The 27,035-nt window shown below is 32.5% G+C and overlaps 3 protein-coding genes across 16 annotated transcripts in view; 2 read left to right on the top strand and 1 right to left on the bottom strand.

Annotated features, from left to right (window-relative positions):
- The window catches only part of Baldspot (elongation of very long chain fatty acids protein baldspot), a 43,892-nt gene extending 29,534 nt beyond the window's left edge, over nt 1-14,358 (top strand). The window contains exons 2-3 of the mRNA XM_077440366.1: nt 345-482; nt 10,269-14,358. Coding sequence (XP_077296492.1) covers nt 345-482; nt 10,269-10,863 — 733 coding nt within the window. The 3' untranslated portion in view covers nt 10,864-14,358. The remainder of the gene's footprint in view (nt 1-344; nt 483-10,268) is intronic.
- A 5,239-nt stretch (nt 14,359-19,597) lies between these two features.
- Nucleotides 19,598-22,319, top strand: kri (uracil phosphoribosyltransferase krishah). Its single transcript, XM_077440353.1, has 4 exons — nt 19,598-19,889; nt 21,545-21,737; nt 21,803-21,970; nt 22,049-22,319. The coding sequence occupies exons 1-4, from the start codon at nt 19,756-19,758 to the stop codon at nt 22,229-22,231; spliced, it is 678 nt and encodes a 225-aa protein (XP_077296479.1). The 5' UTR covers nt 19,598-19,755; the 3' UTR covers nt 22,232-22,319.
- Nucleotides 22,320-23,151: 832 nt separating this feature from the next.
- Nucleotides 23,152-27,035, bottom strand: part of LOC143918353 (four and a half LIM domains protein 2-like) — a 163,554-nt gene continuing 159,670 nt past the window's right edge. For 13 of the 14 annotated variants that reach the window (XM_077440295.1, XM_077440243.1, XM_077440235.1 and 10 more), the window contains 2 exons: nt 24,813-24,999; nt 23,152-24,724 (listed from right to left, as the gene is read on the bottom strand). In XM_077440295.1, the coding sequence (XP_077296421.1) occupies nt 24,567-24,724; nt 24,813-24,999 (345 nt within the window). In that variant the 3' untranslated portion in view covers nt 23,152-24,566. The remainder of the gene's footprint in view (nt 24,725-24,812; nt 25,000-27,035) is intronic. The other variant, XM_077440329.1, reaches the window with a different exon arrangement.

Below are 27,035 nucleotides of genomic sequence, written 5' to 3'. Positions count from 1 at the left end.
CCCTTATATCCTGCTCGCACACATGCAAGTAAGGCTGTGCGACAAAAATAGGGAGATTTTCAGCACACGCCAATGAATCTGTTAAAGTTTAGGCATAACTTTCTCAAAAAAAAATGTTTTCTTCGAATTTTTACCCTTTAAATCAATGTCAAGAAATTTCGGCCAGTTTTTTTTTTTATAAAATGCATACATATTTTTACAAATTATCTGGAATTCGCTAATCGTTCTTTTTAACAACATAATTTTCTATCCCTTTGGCCAGTTATTATTCGAAATGGAAAACTTTTTAGATGATACGTATGTAATATGTGTTTTACAACTTATTTTTTTCTTCTTTTTTTCAGATTTGAATTGAGGGGAACTTTAGTTGTATGGAACACGTGCTTAGCGGCTTTCAGCATAATGGGAGCTTGTCGCACTTTACCAGAATTTTTGCACGTGATTAAGAACTATGGATTGTACCATTCAGTTTGTATACCAAGGTAAGAATTTTATGTAAGAGAAATTATGTAAAGGAAGGCCTTGAAGGGTTACGTTTAATATTACTTTCACTTACCGGATTCCCTTCAAAATAGAAATTCGTTTTGGAAAGCAATAATCAATATACATACATATGTATATACATAAAAGCTTTAGAATACAATTTAAGTTTTGAATATTGTAAAACGTGTCAAGTACATATGCCGATGAATATGGTTAAAAATTTTAAAATTTTGACCCCGATTCGTTTCAATAGCATTTCAGATTAAAGCGCAGAATAAACCTTTCAAAAAATCAATAATGCATTCATATACCCCACTGTAAATTATACTAGTGGAGGTACCTTTTAAACCGATTGCATTTCTTGCATTATTGAAACCTAATACGTCTCACTACTGAATAATAACTAAGCTTAAGCTAACTATATATTTCTTGTACTAAGAAATGCAGCAGTTTTTCCTTCTTTATTCTTTTTTTTGCTTCTCACAAACTATAAAAAAATAATCTATAGATGGTAAACAGACGTCAATCACCAATAAGGATAAAGTGTTCAATTTCAAACTTTGTATTGTTATTCAATCTACTCGTACAGCGTGAGTTATTTGACAGACAACGTGATGTACATATGTACAATATATACATAATTATATCTACATAAAGTACCCATCGCATAAAACGCAACAGTAGAAAAAAAACGCGATTTTGCATGAAATACCGGTGTTCTTACATATACATAATCAGCTCCCAAAGTCATTAAAATAGTAGATGATAGTACAGTGCATTCCAACACTAATCGTTGAAAAAAAGGTCACAAAAAATAAGCTGGGGACAATAGCGTGTAGAATTTACGAACAACGTCTACTTCACGATTGAAGTACAATTAGGAATGAAAACATCAGCTTCTAAACATACATTTTTTATTTAATTATAGTCACATATTATCATTTACAAATTATTGAGAAGAAATTAATATTTTATCGCAACTTCTTTTGATTTTATTATTGGTTTTGTTCTAATCATGATATCTATTCAAGTTTTCAAAATTTAAATATGAAAATTTTTGCTTCACACTTTTTCTATTGCTTCTCGGTATAATTTAACATAAGAATCGTTGCTTCTATTTATTCCATATTTTAAACGCACTAATAAAATTTAAATTTGGTTTTAACCGAGACCATACCCAGTCCATAGTATGTAGTGTATTTACACCCATTGTTTTTGCAAATAATCCCAAATCTGAAAAAAGTAACGCAATTTTATATGAACTATTTTTAATGCCATTAAATAAAATTAATACTCATCAATTTAGCGTGAAAATACCATTCTTCGAGTATGAAAGTTGGTTTTCCATCGACGTAAACATTTTATTCGGTCGATAGCACTAAACTGCATTCTTCCATTTTCATGATAATGAAAACATCTTCAGACCATTTCACTTGGATAATGCCTTACTGTCTTCTGGGTACATCTTTCGTTGTACCTCTTACCAACTTTTTGCCGAAAATCTTTAAAAACATTAGAGCTGGAGCGGTTAAATTTAGATTCGTCAGAAAATATAACTCGTCGCCAATCTCATCCACTTAAGTTTTTGTGTTATTTCAGTTATTCCAATCGGATTTATTCATTTTTTCGTAAAGGAGTGGGTTTTGTTACCACCCTCCGAGCGTAAAGCTTAGAACGCATTAGGCGCCACTGCACTGCAAAGTTTTTGTGCCAACTCTGATGTGCTGCGCTGCGTCGCTGCAGCGCAGCACATCAGACTGTCGCCTAGTGCGGACAGACCTTTAAACCCAGTTTCTCTGAATAGCCTTTTTATTGTTGAATTTCAATGGAAAATTAATCTGGTATATCCTTACTAACGATACGACGTAAATTTTTAAGTTGACCGGAAATGGTACCTCCCCTTATAGGTAAATTTTTACTTTATCGATGAAGTTTTGTGATCATGCGAAAATTCGAACTCGAAATTTTGACTGATTCGAAATCAGAATCGATCACTGGTAACGTTTTCATGATCTAGAAAAAATGTGTGTGTGTCTGTGGATTTTTGGGGATTTTTTGAACAACGTTAGTCCTATCGAACTGAAACTTAGTATCGGTTACTGAAATTCTTATCGACACAACGTGATTTTTTTTCAAATTCTTAAGTTGACTGTAAATGGTACCTCCCTTTATCCCCTTTTTTTAAGTTTTTGAATTCAATTATCTCCCAAACCGCTGACAGAATTGAACTGATATTTTTTCACATGTAATAGAAAATATAAATTTTATAACTTAATATTTTTATCTGTACCGGAAATAGTACTTTTACTCTAGAGAATCGAGGTTTTTTATGTTTTTATCAGAAACCTTTTGGTTTATTGAACTAAAAAATTAATATCCATAAGTTGAAGCTTAATATCAAGTTATGTATAAAATTTGGTAAGCATCCGTCAACCAGAAGTGTCAGTTTACTTTCGTTCGATTTTTCTTCAACTATTTTTTTCGACCCCTTAAACATGTGTGGTCGTCATGAAAAAATTCAAGTAGAATTCTTGTATCAATGTGATGAAAATAAAATCATTAAATTTTATAAACCGGAAGTGGGATTTTTTCCTCTTAGAAAGGTCAAAAATGTTACGGCCAATACTCTGTCCACACCACTCAACGTATCAAGCTGAAAAGTTATATTTGTATCATTTTTATACTAACTTAGAGCTGATAAGGTTTTGTTCAGAATTCGTTAACCGGAAGTAGTATTTTTTTTTTAAACAATATTTCATTTTTTATTTTGACCTTTTAAATTATTTTAATCTTCTTGATATTTGTGTATAGTACTGATAGTGATTTTAAGTATTAAAAAAAATTTGAACAAAATCCGACAACCAGAAGTAGAACTTTTGTCTTATGCAAGTTTCCATACATTTGCGCTCAATTTGTGTAGAAAATGCTGTCATATCTATTATATTTCATAATGCTGCCGGTACATATGTGTGAATGTGTCTGTACGGTTCAATATTGAATTTTGTTTTGTGACCTTCTTATATTCCTCAAATACATAGATAAAGTCATGGGTTGGTCACATCCGAATTTTTTTTACATGTATTAGAAATTATACATTTTGTACCATAATATTTTTACCTCAACCGTAAATAGTACTTTTAGTTTTATGTTTCTCAGAGACCTTTTAGTGTATTGAACTGAAATTTCATATCTAGAAGTTAAAGCTTAATACCCAGTAATAAATAAAATTTGGTGATCACCCGATTCAACCGGAAGTAGTAATTTACTCTTGTTTGATTTTTCTTCCACTATTTTTTTCAAACCTTTATGTGTGCTCTTCACAAGAAAATGGAAAAAAATATTGTTTACTCGTTTGTAATTTAAAAAAAATAATAGAGTATTTGTTTCTCAGATATTGTGACAAAAATCCAACTCATAAATGCTAAATTTATTTTTATCTTTCATTTAATACTTGTCGGGTTTAACAAGTTTTTACCTCATTTTATTACAATAATAGAGGATAATTAAGGAAGTCAGTGCAATTGTTATTGGAGATTTTCTTAAGCTTATTAATTTTTAATCACGGTAATTGTCGGTGCATTTTAATTTATTTCTTACATCCGCATCAGTTACTATCGGATTTAACAACGGCAATAATTTACATAGTTGTACCAGTTCAATAGTATTAAAAAAATGATTGAGAATTCCGGTTTATATTGATCGATTACGATTACATATTCATTCATACATACTCAGTTACACAACTCGCCAATTTTACTATGCACATCTGGATGTATGCATGTACATATGTTCGTTGTAGTAAATTTGATTACACAGTTAAGAGGGCTGTACACCCGAAACCTTAATTTTGTTACCGTTCCTTTCTTCGATATATATATATATATATATATATATATATATATATATATATATATATATATATATATATATATATATATATATATATATATATATATATATATATATATATATATATATATATATATATATATATTGAGTTTATGTATATATTGAGTGAATGCGACAATATATATCAATATATATATTGAGTGAATGCGACAGTTGCGCTTCGACCAGATAAAATGTATTATAAATTGACAAAATCGAGGTTTCGTATTCTCCTATTTTCTCCTCCAAAACTGGACCAATTTATAAAAAAAATTTCATCATCGGTATGAGAAAAATACTTTCTGTGCATCTATCGGCGTATTTTTTTTTTAAATCGACCGTTAAATAAGCACGCTGGACACGTTTCGTGGGTGTAAAAAAGAGGCGATTTTATAGATGTTTGGCGGCTCCTAGCTCCTATAAAAAATAATTAATCAAAAAAATAAAACGATAGATGCACCCTAACGGTGGATATCCATAGCATATTAAAAAATAATTTCTATAGTGCCATAATTGAGGAAGGGAAGTATAGTACGTTTGTATGGACAAGGCGCTGCTGTCCAGCCCTCTTAATGCCATTTTTTTGGTATTACCTATTCTTCTATCACAGTTGAGAAATCGCAAGTTTTATATAAATTTACCGCTTAATTAAACAAATCACCCGCCAGTTAAAAAATACTCAATTTTCACCACACTATAATTCATTGCAATTACGTTTGAATTGTGTCATTAAAATAATCTTTATAATGTATCGCTTTCTTCTTCCGTACTTATTTCACTCACTTATTAATTTGTCAATTTCTATTCCATTTAAAGGCAATAAATCATTTTTCGCGAATGTATTGAAGTATGTAGTTAAATTGTAGAGTTTTTCCTGCTGGTGTACTAAAACTTTCTATTGAGATAAAAACCATTAAATTATGTTTGTTAGTAAGTTAGTAACATAATCTTTGGGATGTTCACAATACTTTGTACACAATTTAACTTAATCAACGAATTTAATATTTCTTTTAACAAGTTTGTTTATATTGATAAATAAAATGGATGGGTTCAAAAAGAAGCGAGCTCTTTAGAAAATAAAGAAATGTTTCCACTTCTGCAAGAATTTTGATTTCTGACGTCAATCGGAAGTATTTATGTATGTACATACATAAAATAATATATATAAAAACAATTTTTCGGTAAATATGTATATATATATATATATATATATATATATATATATATATATATATATATATATATATATATATATATATATATATATATAAAAATATGTGACAGACGATCAACCAGTATGGGGAACCAATCACAGCCGAGTAATCGAGACGCCGGGAAGCGTGTTAGTAGGGGAGGGGGGGTAACGAGCGCGCTCACATTTGTGCTGGGCCGCGCTGGAGGTGTCGGGGGCTTGGATGCGAAGACCCCGGAGCGCCAGCGGCGCTCTGGGCGTCGGTGATACCAAAATGTATCACTTCGTAATTTCTAATTCGTGCATCAATTTCTTTCCGAAACCAGCCGTTTCGCTATTGATTCTGGATTCTGGAGGTGCACACACACATTCATTCATCATTTCGAACGGGTTGGATTGCTGAGTGTATAATGTGCCACTTTTTATTACGATTAATATTACGTGCCTGTGCGCCAATAAATTACCTTACATTATACTTATATACATATAACTTTATTTTTATTCGTGTTTCAATTCCTTTTCGAAACCACCCGTTGAAATCAACGGGCACAATACTAGTACGATATAATAATTGTTTTTATTTCTACGTTAATGGTCCACCAAATTTATTTTCCTATTTTTACTAATCAGCAACGGTTAAAAGGTTGAAAATCACTATTTCTCTATTATTATATATCGAGTCACTTTAGCAGAATTATCACGGCCGAATTACGGTTTCATGGTTTTTTTTTTACATAAGCGAGAGGGTTGATTTCGTCACTCGAATGCAGTGGAAGTTTGATTAAGATAAGTTTACGAAGCTTATATAAGTATGTACATATGTATGTATGTATCAGTGGCGTGTCATTGGACTACCGGCCTAGGCCAGTCCCCTGAAATCTTTTACCTAAAACATCAACAAATTCAATTACAATAATTCCAAATCGTTGTCCATATTGATATTGTGCACTCGAATTAGCGAAGTTCAAAAACCGGAATCGGCCCTATCTGATGTAGTACAAGTGGTAGTGGATTGTTATGGTATGGTCCGCCATTTCGTTCGCTTGCACGGATTTGCCGTCTTAATTATGTTCCCTTCACGGTTCTGGCGAATTGTTATGTATAGGCGTTCCGTCGAAGATTTACTCGTCTCTTCAATCATTTATGGAATTTTCACTAAGAATATTCTGATTTCTGTCTTTCAGACATCATTCTAAACTTTTTTTTTTGTTGTTCAAATAATACATTTACGCAGTACTGCTTAAGTACAAATATGGAAGGAGACTCGGCTCGCAATACGATTCCCTTAAAACAAATCAGTATGGAGCGCGCGGAAACAAATAACGATTAAGTTTTGAAGACAAACAGAATGTTATTAAGAAAGATAGACTACTTGGGAATTTAGGATATTTCTCTTCGCACCAAAATGAAAAATTACAATTATTTCAGGATCAATTATTAAAAAAAAGTATTTTGCTGTCTCTACGTAGTCCCCTATTTTAAAAGTCTCGGCACGCCACTGATGCTCTCAATATACATACATACATATTACCACATAGTATGTACCTTTAAGTTTGTTAGCTTGGCAATATGCTCAGATTCGGGTTAAGGGCGTCATTTCCTTTCGTTCTCAATTACTTTTTAACGAGATAGGAATTTGACTCTTTGTCAACATTTTTGGGCCTGACCCATTTCAACCTATTGACTATCAAATTTTTAACAAGCGTTTTAAAGTTGTTTAGCTATTTTTAATTGATATCGTGTCGTTTCATAAGAATTTTCATAATTTCATGATAATGTACGTGCTCACACAGTATGACCGAAATGCACCGCTTTCTTCTTAATTATTTGTGATCAATTCGCTGCACTTTTCGTTATATAATACAGTCAACAGAAGCATAAATGTCCGTGTTGTTTTACCTTTTCGTGATAAACGTTTTTTTTTATCAAATTATTTTAGGAAGTGCTATCTATCCATTTTCATTATCTCCGTCTGTCTCTGATAATATTTGGTATATGTAGGCGGAGGATTTGTATATTTAATATACATATGTATGCAGGCAGCGGCGGTTTATCATACATTGAAAATAAGCGCGTGCTAGGGGCCCCCGAATCTTGGGGACCCCGGAATGGGCCTTTGCTACCAAAATTTACTGCTTATAAATTATTATCATTGTCCACAATACGCTCATAAGCCAAGAAAAATATTTAATTAATGCCTATTTTACATGGTATTTTAAAATAGTACCTATTTTATTCCAAAATCGTGGTACACAACAGTAAATAAATAAAAAATGTGGTTTTTTAAAATCCTAATGAAAAGCCATATACTGAAAAGCATGGTAAAAACCGATGATAGCATTTTTTTTTACTGAAGTGGGGGCCTCAAATTTAAAATGCGCTTGGGCCCCCCCCCCCATTTATTTGATCCGCCACTTTATGCAGGTGATTATTCATCACCAGACTTCGGCGGCCAGGATGCTAGTACCCTCAAAAAATGGTTCACTATTGTCCTACAAAGCAAGAGAGCATAAAAGAGGTTGAAAATAGTGAACCATTTTTTATGGGTACAAGCATCCTAGCCACCGAAGTCTGTTCATCACTAAAATGCGTGAATGGTTGTATTATATTATATAACAATAAAATTTCATTTTATTTTCCGGTGTCCCACAAGGGTCGCATTTAGGTCCCTTATTCTTTTTACTCTATATTAATGATATCTCATACATCTTCAAACATTCCTTTATACTTCTTTACGCTGATGATTTAAAAATTTACAAACCAATATACACCATAGACGATTGTCATAAGATACAAGAAGATCTAGATAGATTCTCTATATATTGTTTAAATAATGATTTTTTTATTAATCTAGAAAAATGCTCTATTTTAAATTTCACTAGAAATAAGTCAATTATTACCAATCAATATCAATTAAATCATTCAATCCTTAACACGTCATCTTCTATTTAGGATCTTGGTGTAATACTCAATAATAAACTAGATTTCTCTGAACATTTCTTTTATTACCAACAAAGCATTTAAATCTCTTGGATTCCTACTCCGCTCAACAAAACCCTTTAATGATCCTTATGTACTAAAATTACTTTATTTTTCCTTTGTAAGGTCTCACTTTGAATTTGCCTCAATTATCTGGTCACCTTTTTATTTATCCCATATTAATTGTATTGAGAAAGTTCAACTTAAATTTATTAAATCCTTACGCTACCTTTTTCCTACCTATACCCATTCTACTGTTTCCGACATTTTAAAAATCCTTTCTTTTAACAATCTTTCTGTCAGGCGACGACATACTGATGCTATATTCTTCTTTAAGCTCATAAATGGTTTCCTTGATTGTTCTGATTTACTGAATAAGGTTAATTTCAGAATCCCAGTTCGGTACTCTAGACGCGTTGCACTCTTTTCACTTGATCCTTTCAATACTAATTCCCAAAAATATTTTTATCTGCAGCGCGTTTATCGTATGTTTAACGGAGAGCTGAATGAGGTTGATCTATTTGGTATTTCCCTACATCAATTCAGGTCTAACATCAAGAGAATCTTGACCGATCGATTCATTTCTTCTCCTATTCTATTTTTCCAATATTTTTATACTTCAGTTTAGTTATGTAATGTGCTATTTAATCATATTATAGCTTTCATTCTTTTTCTTTTCATTTGTTTATTTTGTATTTACCTTTTTCATTTGTTTTATATTTGTAAATTTCAATTTCTTCTTATATTCTATTTTATAACCTTTTCCAAATATTTTAATACTATAGTTTAATTATGCAATGTTCTACATATTTTGTCATGCCTTTATTCTTTACTTTTTAATTTGTTATCCTTATATTTATCTTTTTCATTTTTGTAAAAATCTATTATTGGACTCGGATGTTACATATATTATTTATTTACTATTTGTTTTTTTATACATATCTATGTACATCCTGTCTGTTGATTTTTCAATTAATAAAATAAAATAAAATAGTAGTTTTATGTAATTTTATTTTAATTGCACACTTAAAGTGCGGATTTTATTTTCTTGATTTCCTTGATATATATGCGTCTTTAATGTGTCCTCATTCTGCTTAGAAAATTATAAAATATTCAATTATATGTGCATATTTATATTGAGTATTGATGGTTTCTAAGAACTATAAAACTATACTTAATTTGATTAGATTAGTTTATTCGTTGCTTGTCGTACGGCGTACATAATGTGAGAGCGATTTCTATTACATGATCATCAGACATAAAGTGGAAATATATCTCGAGTTTATCTCTCACGGAAATTTAGGACAATTTTTTTGAATTATGTCAAACGACTACACAGAATTTGTTTAAGGATTACATTTTTTTTCGTATTTTTATTAGTTAATTCGCACAGTATCTTGATTTTAAATTTTTAACTTAAATACTCCATATCCGTCATTAATGTTTCTCTGATTAAACAAATATCATAGAATATGCATGTCAAATCAAATATTTATCTGAAAACTTTGGATTTGAATTTGATTTAAACATTCACTACTGATTTTTAATTGACCGGTTTCTCATGAATTTAGAATACCTTGTGGATCATTTTTTTGAAACAATTTAAAAACTAATTTGGCCTCAGTATCATCCTTCTATCTACGATGTTAACCTTTTTTTACAATATTTAACGTGTGTAATAATAATTCTAACGTGTGTAATAATCAGTTTTAATATTTATTTTCAGCTTCATAGAGCAAGACAAAGTCAGCGGATTTTGGACTTGGATGTTCGTGCTATCGAAGTTGCCTGAACTCGGTGACACAGTTTTCATCGTGCTCCGTCGTCAGCCACTCATCTTTCTACACTGGTACCACCACATCACTGTGCTGCTTTATTCGTGGTTCTCATACACTGAATACACAGCTTCGGCACGCTGGTTCATCGTTATGAATTACTGTGTTCACAGTCTTATGTACTCTTACTATGCTCTGAGAAGTATGGGTTATTTCCCGCCAAAGCAGTTTGCCATGGTTATTACAACGCTTCAGCTCTCGCAAATGATAGTCGGCTGTGCTGTGAATGTTTGGGCACACAACTACCTCAAGGATCACGCGCCTCACTCGTGTCACATATCTCAGTTCAACATAAAGCTCTCTATAGCGATGTACTTCTCTTACTTCGTACTGTTTGCCAGATTCTTCTATAAAGCTTACCTGTCCGGCGAGCGGGGAAGGAAGGGAATTACGAAACCAGGTGAAGGTATCAGCATGAAATCTTCCGTAAGGCAGACCAGAGAGATGGACAACAACTGTCACGAGAACAAAATCAAGACTCACTGATTCCTCTTTTGTGCCTTTCATTTTCAGTCAATTTCGCTTATAAACGTCTTAATATGACACCGCTTGCAATATAAAGTGTGTATCCATTACTTTTGCGCTTTTCACAGTACCTAAACAAAGGTTGATATGATGAAATGATATCTGTTATTTGTTGACTACTATGATTACTGTTGATTATTTGTTGAAATTTTTTCGAAATCATTTTGACTGATTGCAAATTTTTAATGGCATTGTGTAATGCTTGCACCTCATTAAGCTAGTGAATACCAATAGATTAATAAACTTCTGGGTACTTCTCATTCCTTATATTATTTTATTCAAATGCATCGTTTATACAAAATTAGTTTTATGTTCGTAATTTTGTTACTAACTCATTTTCTTTTGTTATGCTTAGAAATCATTATTTATTTATTAGTTTTGTTAAGTTTACGTTACATTCATTGTCGTTTATGTGCATATGCATATGCTGTGCATTTTGTACGATTATATTAATTACCATATTAACAAATGCACTGTGCACAACTTAATTGCATTTATGATTTACTTATAAACGTAAAAAAAACTTCACTAATTTAATAGTAAAATTATGGATTCCATTTGGATAATTTGTGAAATGAAAAATATTTTTGTTATAAAATATTTTATGGTACCATTAACGAATATTAATATGTATATAATTATATTCGTGATATCGATATCTTTACAATTCTTTTTGGCTGTGAATTGTTTTTCAATCCAATTGGGGGGATATCTTGCCGAGAGCCAGATTCATTGTAACTACATAGATCCAAAAAATAGAAAATAGATATTTAAAATGTGAAGATTGACTGGATAAAACAATAGGTATTAAAGGTTGGCTATTTGAGGAATTTTCAAAAACAATTGTAATATAGTGGCTAAGTAGCGTAACATTCATTTACTGATTGAATGGGTGGTTATTAAACATTGTTTATTCATTGAATTCCATATGTCTTGATCATATTAAATTATATATTTCATATGGTCTGACGAATAACGTTAAATGGTTGAATTAAATCTTGATATAAAATAATTTCCACCCAGTTGATGTTAAAAAAATGCCAAATTTTAAATAACTATTCTATATGTACCTATACATATGTATATAACCATGATTTCTATGGAAGTTGTACGAAATATTCGTTAAAATTGAATTTCGTTTTAGTTTTGACAATATATATATTGATATTTAGCATGTTGCTAACCCATATTTTGTTGATTTAATTAAATTGGTAACCACTTTAATTTTTAACTACAAAATTTAATATAAAATTAGATTAATTACGCTTTTGCTGCTCTCCCATGTTTTCAAATTAATGACAATAATAATAATGTAAATTGTACTAATCTTTTTTTTATCATTGGTTATAATTTTGATATTTAATAATAGTCAAAATTCGATGAACAATCTTACCATGAAATCACGGATATATTATCAAACAAAAAGTTTTACCATAATTAAGACTTATAAAAGGTGGATGCTTTAACTGCTATATATTACTATGCATCTTACTAATAGTACATATAGAAAATAGACCTTTGGTTTAAGCTCTTAGTAAGCGCACGATTTTCATCCATATTTTATTATGAACAATAAGAATTTTATAACTGATGATAGAAATTGATCGGTTTTGTACCATTTATGACTCAAGAAATTGAAATCCAGTGATCTATTTCACGCATCAGTGATATCCAATCTTTATATTACGTGGGATAAAGTAATATTCATAATTACACCTGCATCTCGCTGGACATTGGTTTGAAAAACACTGTTTTGCATGCACATGCACTGTCTATACACATTAATATACATTTTTGTAGTGAGATACACACGACATTCAAATTGTAGACTTTTTACTATATCTACATATTTGTGATATGATCGTATAGATTACTTATGTATTAGTTGTATAAACAGTGCAATGCAATTATGTATGTACATATATTATATATTTTAATTGTAATTTAGCGTAATTTCAATGAAAGTCGCATACAGAGGTCTGCAAAATGCAAGGCTTTTTCCTGAGCAATTGTTTTATTATTTATGCTTATTATGCGATTTTGACCAGTTAAGAATTCGTGTATTTTCCATATGTTTTCTTTTATAAATTATTGTTTAACGGACTATTTACAAAATTACATATCTTTAGAACACTAATTGTTGAATGAAATGTTCCATTATTTCTAGTTAAACTTCAGATTTATGGACACTTGTTTCTGTTGTAATAGAAAACCGTCACAATAAATTGTTAGCATTTAATAAGAGTTGTATAGTTTTTTTGGTTGTGGTACTTACTTACCATGCACAAAAAAATTATTTAAGTATTTAAAAAAACTCGTTTATTTTACTACATCAATAAAATTTCAAAAAACATTCCGTTTATAGTAATTTGAATAATACATATGTTTATGTATGTTTGTGCTAAAAAAATCTTCAACAAATTGTGTTAGCATGATTTTGTTTTCTCAAGAAAAATGACATTTTTGAGTGTTTGCACTTTTACAAATGTTTCGTAAACAGTTATATCACTGATTTTTTTTGTGTATTAACTTAATAGTTCATATGATCTAATATAAATTTAATTACTCTATGCTTATATCTATAGACTAATTGTAGTATTGATATGTCTTTAAACTCAAAGCTTCATTTTTATAGAAGTGTGGAAATATTTTCATACGATTAGTTTTACAATGTTATCCTTGTTATGTAGATTAATTATAGATTTGGTAGGGATTGGTTGGTACTGTAATTTTTTATTTTTATTAATACAATCTATAATAAGCAATATGGTGATACAATTATACAAAAGTCTTAAACCTTAAACTTTTATTAAAATTTTAATGTGAACTCTCAAGTATAATATTAATTTAAAAATTATTAAAAATATGTATCCAGTTAAATGATAATTTTTTTTACGAGGTTTAGATATTACGTGCGGGTTAGGATCAACATTTTTTTTACTAAGCATAGTGACATAAGAGTAAATTTAGTAATTTATTGCTATTTTTTTATATATACATTTTGAATATTCGTACAATTTGTGAGTCACAAAAATTGTAGCATCGAAAAATTGATCGTCGATTCGCTACATCTGCTTTTGCAATGGTAACATGTCCACGTTGCACACCAATTAGTGTTAAACCAATACTGTTATTAGTGTTTAAAACATTTTTCAATAAAACATTTCGTACCATAAATAAAACTAATTGTAAAATGTTTTTGAAACTTAACTTGGTAGTGGAACAAATTTTTTGACTACATATTTATATTTTATGCTGTGTGTTTGTGTTTGTGTGTGCTGCCTTATATGGACAGTGAGCATTTAAATCGGAGCTATTTTTGTGGGACGGTTTTGGTGTGACATATAAAGGCTTATATTTTACTTGAGACCTCAGCTCAATGTTTAATATTTAAATAATTAGTAAAAATTTCATAGGAAACGATTCTAATAGGGATTTTTCCTGTAAATAATATATAATAAAATAAATAATTATAATATATGCGTTCTTATTTAAATCTTTATGTCAGATATGTATCTACTATTACAATCTACAAGTATGACTTGTACTTGGGATGGAATAATTATAAATCATTATGATTAGACCATATTGTTGAGTTTAGTGAGACATTTACATATTTGTGTGGGTAGGAAAAACATCAAAGTCGCTGCCCACTCGAGTGTAAAGTTAAGTAAAAATCACAAGAACCCTGTGATATTGCAGAGTATATTTTGTGCCATATATTATTAATAGCAATATATTATAATTGCTAATTTATAATAACATTTATTATAAAATATTAACTTACAAAATTTAGAATTTTAAACAATCATGTTAATTACACATTGAAATTTTAACGATTTTCAAAATATTTTGAAAGGAACTCTATCTGAAATGTTCAAAACTTTCAACTCGCCTATGTTGGCAGGACTTGTCATTTTGTCGCCATTCTTCGATCTTTTCATTTGTGACAAATTTTTAAGCAGATGCAAAGTTGAGAGAACTAGTCTCGAGATATTGTTAGTTGGTAGAACGGAGCGCACTGTCTCTAAATATCGGGGGCCCAAACCGTTATTTTTTTCGTTCCGCTTTGGTAAAAAAAAAAAATATATATATATATATATATATATATATGTATATCGGTTCAGTTCCGGTTTTTGGTTCTCTTATATTTAAATAATAGCAAGTTAATGTAAATACACCCACACTGTCTATACCTCTCTTTATACTGCTTTTCCCTATAACTTATTGTGATCATATACATATGGTACACCGAATCCGTGAAATTGTCTATTACACGCAATCGGCAAGAGAATTGCCGAATGCGTGAAAAATGCAAGCACGTTGCCCAGTTCGCGGATTCGGCAAATTCTTTGCCGAATGCGTGAACTGGACAGCGTGTTATATTATAACCAAGTGTCAAAGTGACAGCTGAATAAGGATGTTTAATTTAGTTTAATTTACATATTATTATGTATAATATGACTACATACATATGTTTCGATGATCTTATATAACTTATACATAAATTAATGCTATTTTTATACATTTTGATCGATATTTTATCAGTCGGAATTTTATACCTTGTGAAGAATCAGTATTATATTATAAATATTTAATTTCATTACACATGTCCCAGAACATAGCTCTAGGCTTCACCGACCAGACCAATTGTACATATGAAAATGTGAGCGACTAAGAAATCACCTGGGGTGAAACGCTGTATCTAACTGCATACGTTTCTCCGAAGTCCGAAGATGCATTTGCCCCGAGGACCAAAACAACATAGACAATTTCACGGATTCGGTGTAACACATACATAATTAAAATGTCAAATGAAAATATTTCCTAGTGTGTACAGCTTGCCACTGGTGCACTGTGGATTCTGATGTAGCTAAAATGCAGGCAAAATACATTTATTTTATTCATATTTAATTGACTTTCTCTAGGCTTACCAACTTTTCATCGGGCCCTACTTTTAGGAACAAAAGTGCGACAACAGTCTAGAAAGAATCTAGTAGTTTGTTTTATTCTAGAAGTAAATTTTTACAGGTATGGGTATATTTACTCTTGCTTTTCTAATCACAGGTGTTTGAATCGCGCACTTTTGATAGCCAATTTATAATGTGTCCATTGATATCTATGATACATACATAGATAATCAGTTGTGTTACCCCAATTTTGAAAATATATACATACATATACAGGGTATTTTTTAGCCAAGTGCAAAGCTTTAAAGGGTTGATAGATCATATCATTTAGAACATTTTGAGCCACATACCTCAGTCCAAAGTCTTACATATATATCATCATCGGAGTTCGAGTCCGACTGCCACCGTGTCCGCGCGCGTTTCTCTCGCTCTCACTTTGCATTTCGAAATACTCGGACTCCTCACGCATTTATCACTAAAAACTTAACCACTTACATATATATATATATATATATATATATATATATATATATATATATATATATATATATATATATATATATATATTAATTTTACCGAACCGATAAAAATAATGGCTTAGATTCGAGTCCCTGCTAAATATTTATACAATATATCGTATAGTGACATCTATACATTAGTAGAAAAAAATATTTGTAATAAATGTATATAAAAATACATATATTAAAGAGACCTCTATATAAATCAAAAAGTTATAAATTAAAACAATTTCTAAAAAACGTATTGTATAGAGACATCTCTAACTAAATAGAAATAGTACAAATAAAAAACTATTTGAAAAAATAAATTTGCTGCCAGGTTTAGAAACCCTGCTTAAGAATAAACTTTTGCGGCCTTAGTTACGAAACCCTGTTTGTGTAATTTTTCGTGGACCCCAGTGATAAAATCTTAAAGGCATAAAGAGTATCAAATAAATTTATTCGCATTTCATGTAGATATGGCTGACAATTTCAATAGAGTAATTATTTTCGAAAACGCATTTTAAAACTTATTGAAAAAATTGATTTTGCACTCAATTGTCGGTGCGCTGAATAATCCGTGCGCTGAATTGTTGTCCGATGAGTTGTCGGGGTACCATTAGCAGAAACCTATTGATTAGACTGATTAGAAAAATGAAACATATATGTATTATGTAAATTGAAAAATTATATTAAAGAGACCTCTATATAAATAAATAAACTAAACAAAAACAATTTCTTAAAAACATGTTTTGCAGAGACATCTCGATTTTATTAGAAATTTATGAAATAATTTCAATTAATTATATAATATTTTTCTATTTAGTTAGAGATGTCTCTGTAAGATGTGATTTTTAGAAATTGTTTTAACCCATTTGAACCCACGCGGTCAGTTATGAACTTACACGATGTATGCCAGCGCGGTCATTCACGGCATTTTACAATTTTGCGTCGTAAAATAAAGGGATCACTCAGGCCGGCCGTAAAACCTTTCGTTACGCTTGGTTAGATGTTGGTGATGAATTTTAAGAAAGTCACACGAAATTAAATCAGTTCCTTTTGGAGTTTTGAGGGAATAACATCGAGCGCTTTTCGACTTGCAGATATGTCGAAGAGAAAACATACGTAAGTTTTTTATTTTTACATATTTTTGATTTATCTTTATGTTTCTAATACAGTAGAACTTATTGTATAATATGCATAAAAGAAATTGCGTTTATATATCTCATATTCCTGAAAAAAAAAAATCAAAAGTCAACGGAGTCGTATATGACTCCTTGGGATAATGACACATATTTTTTTCCAGAGAATGCAATTTTACTACTGCAGAGATACGGGAAGAAATTGATAATTGGGACGAGTCTCAACTTCCGGATTCCACATACATACATATTACCACCCCTGGAAACTGATATTCGGTTAAAGAAAAAAGTAGGGTGGAAATCAATCAACCATTTAGTATAAATATGTATAATAAATATATGGGTGGGGTTGATCAAATGGATAACCATATTTCTAACTATAACATAAGTATTAGAGGGAAAAAATGGTACATGCCTATTCTGTTTTGGAACATCGATGTAGCTGTGAATAACGCTTGGATTCTAAGCAAAAGTTTTGGTTGTAAATTTGATAAATTAGGATTTATCAGACAGGTAACAGAGACGTTGTGCAAGTGTTATGGTCAAAAACGAAAACAATTGGTCCCATTCAGACCCGGCAAAGTTAATCAAAATCAAAAGGAAGTTGGAAGACATTTGATATTGGTCAAACAGAAAAGGAGAAATTGTGGACACTGTAAAAATAAAACGTTTTCCGCTTGTGATAACTGTGAAATTCCATTGCATGACAAATGTTTTGTACCGTATCATAATAATTAATTATTTTGTCTTCATGTATTTTGTTTTTACGACTTTTGAACCCAAAATCTCGTTTATGACATTTCTTCTTTTAAAAGGGTGCACCCTTTTTTTTGTTGAAGATGTGTATATGTCACAATATATGTACCTACGTGTGTTATGTTATGCGATTTGAAAATATCATTTTATCGAAGAGATGCGTGTTTGTTATTTTTAAAGTTAATTTTATAAATTTCTTAACAATAAAATTACAAATAACCAGTGAGAAAGTATTATAACTGATTATGTGACTCCATTGCGATTTTTGTTTTATTTTAAAAAACATGTTTCATTAGCCCCAAAGGTCGTTCACGACACCACCTTGAAAAAAAATAAAAATGTTGAAAAATCAATTAATTATCCATCCCTATCCTATAAAAAATATTTCCCATGAAATAACTCAAAGATTTTGGAAAATAAACGAAAAAATAGTCCTGGGCACATGGGACATGTGTTTTCACGCGAGCTCTGGGTTCAAATGGGTTAATTTAGTGCACCGACATCTCAGCGCAAACTAACTTAGCGCCGACCTTTCGGCGAAGACAACTGAGCGCAACGACATCTCAGCGGATGACAATTCAGCGCATAGACTATTCAGCGCAAAATCATTTTTTCAATAAGTTTCAAATGCGTTTCCGAAAACAATTACTCTATTGAAATTGTCGGCCATATCTACATAATAATTTCATAAATGCGAATAAAGCTATTTGTTAGTCTTTATGCCTTGAAATATTACGCAAGCAGGGTTTCTCAACTATGACCGCAAAAATTTATTTTTAAGCAGGGTTTCTAAACCGGGCAGCAATTTTTTAGCTATCCACACTTTTACGTATGCAGGGCTTCTGAAATAAGGTTCGCAAATCGTCATTATGTGACTTTGCTTTTGATAAAAAATGGGAGATTCTTTGGTTTTCGATTTTTTCCCCAAAAATTATGTTTTCAAATCCTACGTATTCAGGATTTCTCAACTGAGTTCCGCAAAAAATATTTCTTAAAAAGAGTAAAATCTTACGTCTTCATGGGTTTTGCTATTCATATCTAAAATGTACGCGTATACGTATGTATGTATTGACGTAATTATCGGCCAATTATTTAAATTATCGTGCATTTCAATGAGTGACCATATCGTGCATTTCATCCAATTGAAAAAATATTGCATGTACTCGACAATACGACGTAGGCAATATTGCGCCGTATCGTCATGGCCTCTAATGTATAAGTAAGCCGATTTTGCCTTGCACTCAGCCAAATTGCTGTAAACGTGACGTGACCGCGACGTGTAGGTAGATATGAATAGAAATGTAATAAAATGACATATTTGAAACAGAGTGGTGCATTGCTGAAGCCGTGCAGTGCTGTTAAGTATGAACAGACCTTAAGACGTATGGTCAGTTTACCAATGACTAGTGTTTTCACTAGTGGCATATATTTTTGTAGCCAGTGACACTGGCTATTAGTCGATGTGTTACGGCTGAAATTTGTACTATAAGTCACGCAACTGTCATAAGAGGATAAGGGGTCGTGTGGTCGCAGTAGTGGGGCTACACGATGAACGGAGACATCGGTATCGGTGCAGCTCCAGCGGCTTCGCGCCCCCACGAATCGCTTACTTTTGGCCCCACACTGTCAATTTTACCGCCTAATGACAATGTGCGTGAACTTCAAACAATCCTCAGGGACCGGTAATATAACTTACAACACCAACCTAGAAATCAACATGCAATTGTCAATAAATTAACTTGACTAGGTACCTAGTGACTTCAATGTGAAATCAAAATTGATGAGTAACCTTCTTAACCTCAAAATGTCGGTAAAAGCCGAGATTAGGGCCCGGTCGGACCGGACCGGACCGCTCGCTGCTGTCAGTGACTGTAAATAAAAAGTACTGCCAGTGTAGAAGAAAACGGCTTGGTCGACAGTGCGCAATTATTATACGTGTACCTATACAATATTTACAATTTTAAACAATCATATTCAGTACACATTATTAAAATTTAAAAGACATTTACCGATAGAATTATTACGTTTACCAACCACTTTTTTTTTGAGTTGCTCGTCTTTTTATTTACACTCACACACAACAGCCACCGACAGCAGCGAGCGGTCCGACCGGTCCCTAATCTCGGCTTTTACCAAAATGTCTTTGTAGCTTTGGATTTGGTTACCTTCAAAATCAAGTTTTTTTTATCACAAAAACACATTTTCATTTGTTAATCTAATTCTTAAACATGAAAGTGTATTCAATATATAGACGTTCAGAATATTTTTTTCAAAGAAAATTTTTATTGTCCCGATTATTCCGTACACATCCTCTTTTTAAGGGCGCGCAACGTTGTCTGGCAGAAATTTTAGTATAGACAATTTAAAACAATATTTTTAATCATTTCTGTTGTCTCTAGGGCATTGATACACTTTTTATGATAGATCCATATTTGCAGTAAATATGCCAAGATTGTCTGGTTTTTGGAAAAAAAATCCATTAAAACGATCAGAAAACCCAAAGACTGCAACGTTTGTATGCATTCGTTGACACTGTATAAGCTGGGGCTCCACCGTGAGCGGAGCGGAGTAATTTCTAGCTTAATTTAGCCCTAGTTAACACTCATCTATGCCTCGTTTCGCTTGACTAGTAATCAGCCTGTCAACACAGCGAGGCTGCTACACACTCTTTTTCCTCACTCGCCTTTTTCGCAATGGAGCTTGAACTATAGAAAGTAGCTCTTGCGAGTTGACTGGATGAAAAGGATTCACAAAAAATGTAGGCACTACCTTCAAATTGTTTCAAAAGCGTTTTAAGATGAGTAATAAACAATGTTGGGTCAAAACTATTTTTACCAATCACATTTTTTATCCTTGAAAATGTACGAGAGAACTTTTTAAAAATTATTTATGCAAAACTGTGTCTTTGATTTGAATGCTCCTATGGAGTTAATCATTTCAGCGGAGCATTTGTATTTTTCCTTAAATTACTCATTTTGGGGAAAAATGACGACAGCTCTGTGATAACTAATACATCAAAGACGCCGATCAATATATTGACTCGCCGATACATATGTACATACGATTTTTAAATTTTAAATTCAAAAACATTGGCAACTTTTCTCTTCTTACCAATATAAATGATAATAAATTAATATGATTATTTTTCCTTACTTTTATAATAATTTCTTTTTTTTTCATTATTTCTACACTTTGCTGCAGGCGCATGCAAATAGCTCTGCGGGAACAGGGTTAAGAATCCCTAGTATAGATAATCGATCCAAAACACAAAGTACATATATTGTTAAAAGCCGTTTATTAAGATGTAGAGTTAATTTTCTTATTGAATGTGTTTCAGTAATACTTCAAGGAGTGATTTTAAATTTTATGCAGATAAGCTAATTCGTTTAGTAATCGAAGAAAGCTTGAATCAATTACCATTCACCAGTTGTGAGGTGATAACGCCCACTGGTGCTACTTATGAAGGTCTTAAATACAGATCTGGAAACTGTGGAGTCTCTATTATTAGATCAGGAGAGGCTATGGAACAGGTATGCTATAATAATATGATGAAATACAAAATTTTAGCATAATTATTGTAATTTAAATCGTACAGGGCCTTCGAGATTGTTGCCGTTCAATTCGTATTGGAAAAATATTAGTAGAAAGTGATACGGACACGCATGCCGCTCGTGTAGTCTACGCTAAATTCCCTGAAGATATAGCTAAGCGTCAAGTATTACTCATGTATCCAATTATGTCGACGGGGAATACAGTTTCTCAAGTGAGTATTTACTTAATTTATTAGATTTTTTGTAATATAAAATATTTTTCTTTATTGTAATATAATAATATTTTACAGGCTGTTAATGTTTTGAAAGAGCATGGAGTCAAAGAAGAGTGCATCATTTTATCTAATTTATTCTGTACACCATACGCTGCTAAAACGGTAGTAGATTATTTTCCCAAAATGAAGATCCTCACTTCGGAACTTCATCATGTAGCACCAAATCACTTTGGACAAAAATATTTTGGAACTGACTAATTAATTTTGATCTGTGAATAATATTATAAAAAACTGTGACCTTTTACCAAATATTTACTTATTTTAAATAAAAAAATGTTAAATTAGAATTTTTATTGTTTTATTAAAAAATAAAATGATACAGGTTGTAGATATTTAGATATAATATATATATATATATATATATATATATATATATATATATATATATATATATATATATATATATAAATTTTTTTATATAAGAAAAAAGCATGAAAGCGTTACTAATTCTAAGAGCATAAGATTTACGGTGTTGACAGATATGGCTAGTTATATTTACATAACGCTCTTAACAAAATAAATATGCAATGAACTACACAATAAGACCGGGTGGCCTGCAACAAGTTAATAAATACATGTAAAAAATTCACAGTTTTGACTAGAAGCCAATTAAAACAAATATACACATAAAAAGAAAACAGTGCACTCCGAGTAAATCTTCAAAAAAAAAAAAAACGTGTACGGCAACATTTGCACGCCACTTTGAGGTCTCTTATAATTTTGAGTATACTTTTATGTGTGTTTTTCTTGTTTATATTCATCAATTATTATTATTTCAAACCTTCACCAAAGTAGCACCAATTGTTTCGCTCATGTGTTAATAATGCTAGTATTATTTATTAAAAATAAACAAAAATACAACATAAAAAAATATAACGTTCGTATATATCCTATATGCTCTTTCATACACATGCCTATACATATACATTTATGCATATATGCGTATTTTTATACATGTATGTATGTATGTAAGTCAAAGAAGCAAACTAAAACCTGTTAATCCTAATAGTTAGATATATTAACATCTAGCATTTGTTCAACACAACAATCTATGTTAGCATTTTAAGAATCAGTATCAAATTTGGATTGAAAACTCTTGCATTTTTTATAATTTTTTTCCGACAAAATTTATCAAAAGTTTTAAATAACATTTTGTACAATCGTCAAAATTCTTTGTGAATTGTTAGTTGCATAAATTCTTTTATATTCTTTATTCCTTTTATGAAATCAAATTTGATTATTTATTTCTAAAATTAAAGGAACTCGTGTATTTAAAGTTAAATTTACAAAACTCATTATGCATTATTTAAAACAACGCTAATTATGGCATTATTCAAAACGAAATCCTCACAACACAATGCAAAAGAAAATACAAATTTTCACTAATGCCTAAAAAATTTACTTCACATTTTGAGTTTAAAATCTTAAATACACATTGTTCTCAAATATATTAATGCCTTCTTCACTTTGTTTATTTTATTAAACTTCCTAAATGTCAAAAACTAAGACATTTAGAACAGAGTCATATCCGTCATCTAATACGTCACGGGTCTTTCTATTATATTCTAAAATATGTGTGATGCAAATCTCGCTTATTCAATCACAAACACGCTTCAAATTCAACAATGGTTTATATAAAATAGCAACATTAAATTAATAAAATAAAACGATTACCTAGAGATCGCTAACTCGTATGATGGCTCAGAGTTAAGATCAGCGGAAAAAAAACACCAACTCAATGTATAAAATATAATATGTTAAGCGATTAGTATTTAGTTAAGTATTGAAAAATTTCTTGTTAAGGCCACACGTGAAACATTTTTGTTCAATATTAATTTTACGTACAGTGTAAAAAGTGTAGCGCTTAATTAGAAATTGTTTTAATAAAAAATATCTCAATAAATTTTGATTAAAATTTTCAATATATTAAATTACTCTCTCAAGGCGATTTCATTTATTTGTATTAAATATATTAAAATACATTTAAGGCAACTATTTAAAATCACTCGATTATATGATGATTTTTTTCTATATGGGCTATTATTTCAACCAACAGCGAATACATTCTAAAATATAATAATGATAGGGGGCTATTTATTCACAATGTTAAGAAAAGGCATAATAAAAATATAAATATTACTATAGTGACTATAAAAATTATTATGTAAATAAAAAAAAAAACATTTTAATAAATTTAAATATATTTAGTAACATTTGAATAGTATCGACAAATTGATATGTCATATTTATAATATGAAATCAATCGTGCAAATCAATAAAAACAACATTTTAAAATATGATAATAGATGAATATCAATAAAAAATTAGTTACATAAATGTTATCATTATAATCGTTAATTAAGTAATAAAGATATGACTTTTTAATTTTATTTAAAATGAAAGATAAATTAATTGATATTTTTTTGTCAAGTGTACATCTAAGTCTAAATAGAATACAATATATATTGTAATAAATTTTGTTCATCGTAGACAGTTAGAAGTCTGTCGTCTCGGGCCAGTTCGATCGACATATTTAAAGAAGTTTCTGCTTTGCGCACTCGGGACAGATGATGTCTTGAGCGTCGGTGATGAAGCCTCGGCCGACAAGAGAAGTTTTGCACAGAGCGCAGATGAAGCAGTCGTTGTGCCAATGACGGTCTTCGAAAGAGATGAAACGTGTGCCGCCGATGCCTAAAATCACACAAAAAATCAATACAACATATTCATTTCTAACATACATACATACATATGTAGATTAAAAAATTCAAATTATAATTACCAGTGATTGGCTTGGAGCATGATGTACATCTCTTAGCGAAGAGTTCTCCGAAGCATTCGGCGCAATAAGGCTTGTCATCACGAGACGTGAATCTCTGTCCAGCCAACGAGGTAGAACAATTAGTGCAAGTGAAGCACTCACGATGCCACGGCTCGTTCTTGTAAGTCACACCACCCTGAGTAATGATCTGAAACGAGATAAACGAACATGTAAAATCATTCAGGAATAACATAAATATTTTTATATGGATAATTTAAATTTTCGTATCAACGATTTCTCATAATACATACTACATATACTACATAGTTTGAAAATTTAATTTTCAACCATGTAGTTAATTCAATATTATACATTTTTGTATTGTATTATATGTACATATGTACATAGATACATCTAATCTATAATTTGGAAAGAGACTTTGTATGTATGTAAATATCCTTGGTCGTCGTCGTCGTCGTCGTCTTCGTCCGTAGATCGGTGACGTCATCGAACACGTGATTCGATTTTTTTTTTTTTCGATCCATGGGCGCCGATTTGTTTTTTTCGATTCAATGGATTCACCCCCGCGGGGGCGCAAAGCGAGTAGTTTCATGGGGCCCCGCCAGGGGCGCCACAAGGGGCGCAGCCCCGTGGGGCTCAAAAGGGGGCGCCACAAGGGGCGCAGCCCCGTGGGGCCCCGAAGGGGGCCCGGGGGGCCCAGCCTCATGGGGCGCAGCCCCATGGGGCTCAAAAGGGGGCGCCACAAGGGGCGCAGCCCCGTGGGGCCCCGAAGGGGGCCCGGGGGGCCCAGCCTCATGGGGCGCAAGCCCTAATAGGCATTAACTAAGGGGGGCAAAGCCCTAGACGGCAATTAATCATGGGGGCGCGGAGGGGCGAAGCCCTAAAAGGCAACTGATCATGGGGGCGAAGCCTTAGACGGCATTTAATCATGGGGGCGCGGAGGGGCGAAGCCCTAAAAGGCATTAACTAAGGGGGGCGAAGCCCTAAACGGCAATTAATCTTGGGGGCGCGGGGGGCGAAGCCCTAAAAGGCAACTGATCATGGGGGCGAAGCCTTAGACGGCATTTAATCATGGGGGCGCGGAGGGGCGAAGCCCTAAAAGGCATTAACTAAGGGGGGCGAAGCCCTAAACGGCAATTAATCTTGGGGGCGCGGGGGGCGAAGCCCTAAAAGGCAACTGATCATGGGAGCGAAGCCTTAGACGGCATTTAATCATGGGGGCGCGGAGGGGCGAAGCCCTAAAAGGCATTAACTAAGGGGGGCGAAGCCCTAAACGGCAATTAATCTTGGGGGCGCGGGGGGCGAAGCCCTAAAAGGCATTAACTAAGGGGGGCGAAGCCCTAGACGGCATTTAATCATGGGGGTGCGGAGGGGCGAAGCCCTAAAAGGCATTAACTAAGGGGGGCGAAGCCCTAAACGGCAATTGCTCATGGGGCGTGGAGGGGCGAAGCCCTAGAAGGCAAAGGCTCAGGGGGGCGCCGAGGGCGAAGCCCTAGAAGGCAAAAAAAAAATTTGATTTTTTTTTTGATTTTTTAAAAATTTTTTTTTTAATTTTTTTTTATTTTTTTTTTATTTTTTTTTTAATTTTTTTTTTTTGATTTTTTTTTTATTTTTTTTTTTAATTTTTAAATTTTTTTTTAATTTTTTTTTTTTTTAATTAAATTAGCTTAGTCATGTTTAAGCGGTTTATATTATAAACACTGAGCGAAGCCGGGTAATACAGCTATCTAATCTATAATTTGGAAAGAGACTTTGTATGTATCCTTGGTCGTCGTCGTCGTCGTCGTCGTCCGTAGATCGGTGACGTCATCGAACACGTGATTCGATTTTTTTTTTTTCGATCCATGGGCGCCGATTTGTTTTTTTCGATTCAATGGATTCACCCCCGCGGGGGCGCAAGGCGAGTAGCTTCATGGGGTCCCGCCAGGGGCGCCACAAGGGGCGCAACCCCGTGGGGCCCCAGCCTCATGGGGCGCAGCCCCATGGGGCTCAAAAGGGGGCGCCACAAGGGGCGCAGCCCCGTGGGGCCCCGAAGGGGGCCCGGGGGGCCCAGCCTCATGGGGCGCAGCCCCATGGGGCTCAAAAGGGGGCGCCACATGGGGCGCAGCCCCGAAGGGGGCCCGGGGGGCCCAGCCTCATGGGGCGCAGCCCCATGGGGCTCAAAAGGGGGCGCCACAAGGGGCGCAGCCCCGTGGGGCCCCGAATGGGGGCCCGGGGGGCCCA

This window comes from Arctopsyche grandis, chromosome 1 (assembly GCF_051622035.1).
Source record: "Arctopsyche grandis isolate Sample6627 chromosome 1, ASM5162203v2, whole genome shotgun sequence".
Lineage (NCBI taxonomy): Eukaryota > Metazoa > Arthropoda > Insecta > Trichoptera > Hydropsychidae > Arctopsyche > Arctopsyche grandis.
This window is presented reverse-complemented; position numbering and strand designations above follow the sequence as displayed.

What these genes read in the sequence shown, in the direction of transcription:
- kri (XM_077440353.1), top strand. Translation starts at nt 19,756, where the DNA reads ATGAACGGAGACATCGGTATCGGTGCAGCTCCAGCGGCTTCGCGCCCC. An exon ending in CAAACAATCCTCAGGGACCG is followed by an intron (nt 19,890 to 21,544) that starts GTAATATAACTT and finishes AATGTGTTTCAG; the next exon opens with TAATACTTCAAGGAGTGATT. An exon ending in CAGGAGAGGCTATGGAACAG is followed by an intron (nt 21,738 to 21,802) that starts GTATGCTATAAT and finishes TAAATCGTACAG; the next exon opens with GGCCTTCGAGATTGTTGCCG.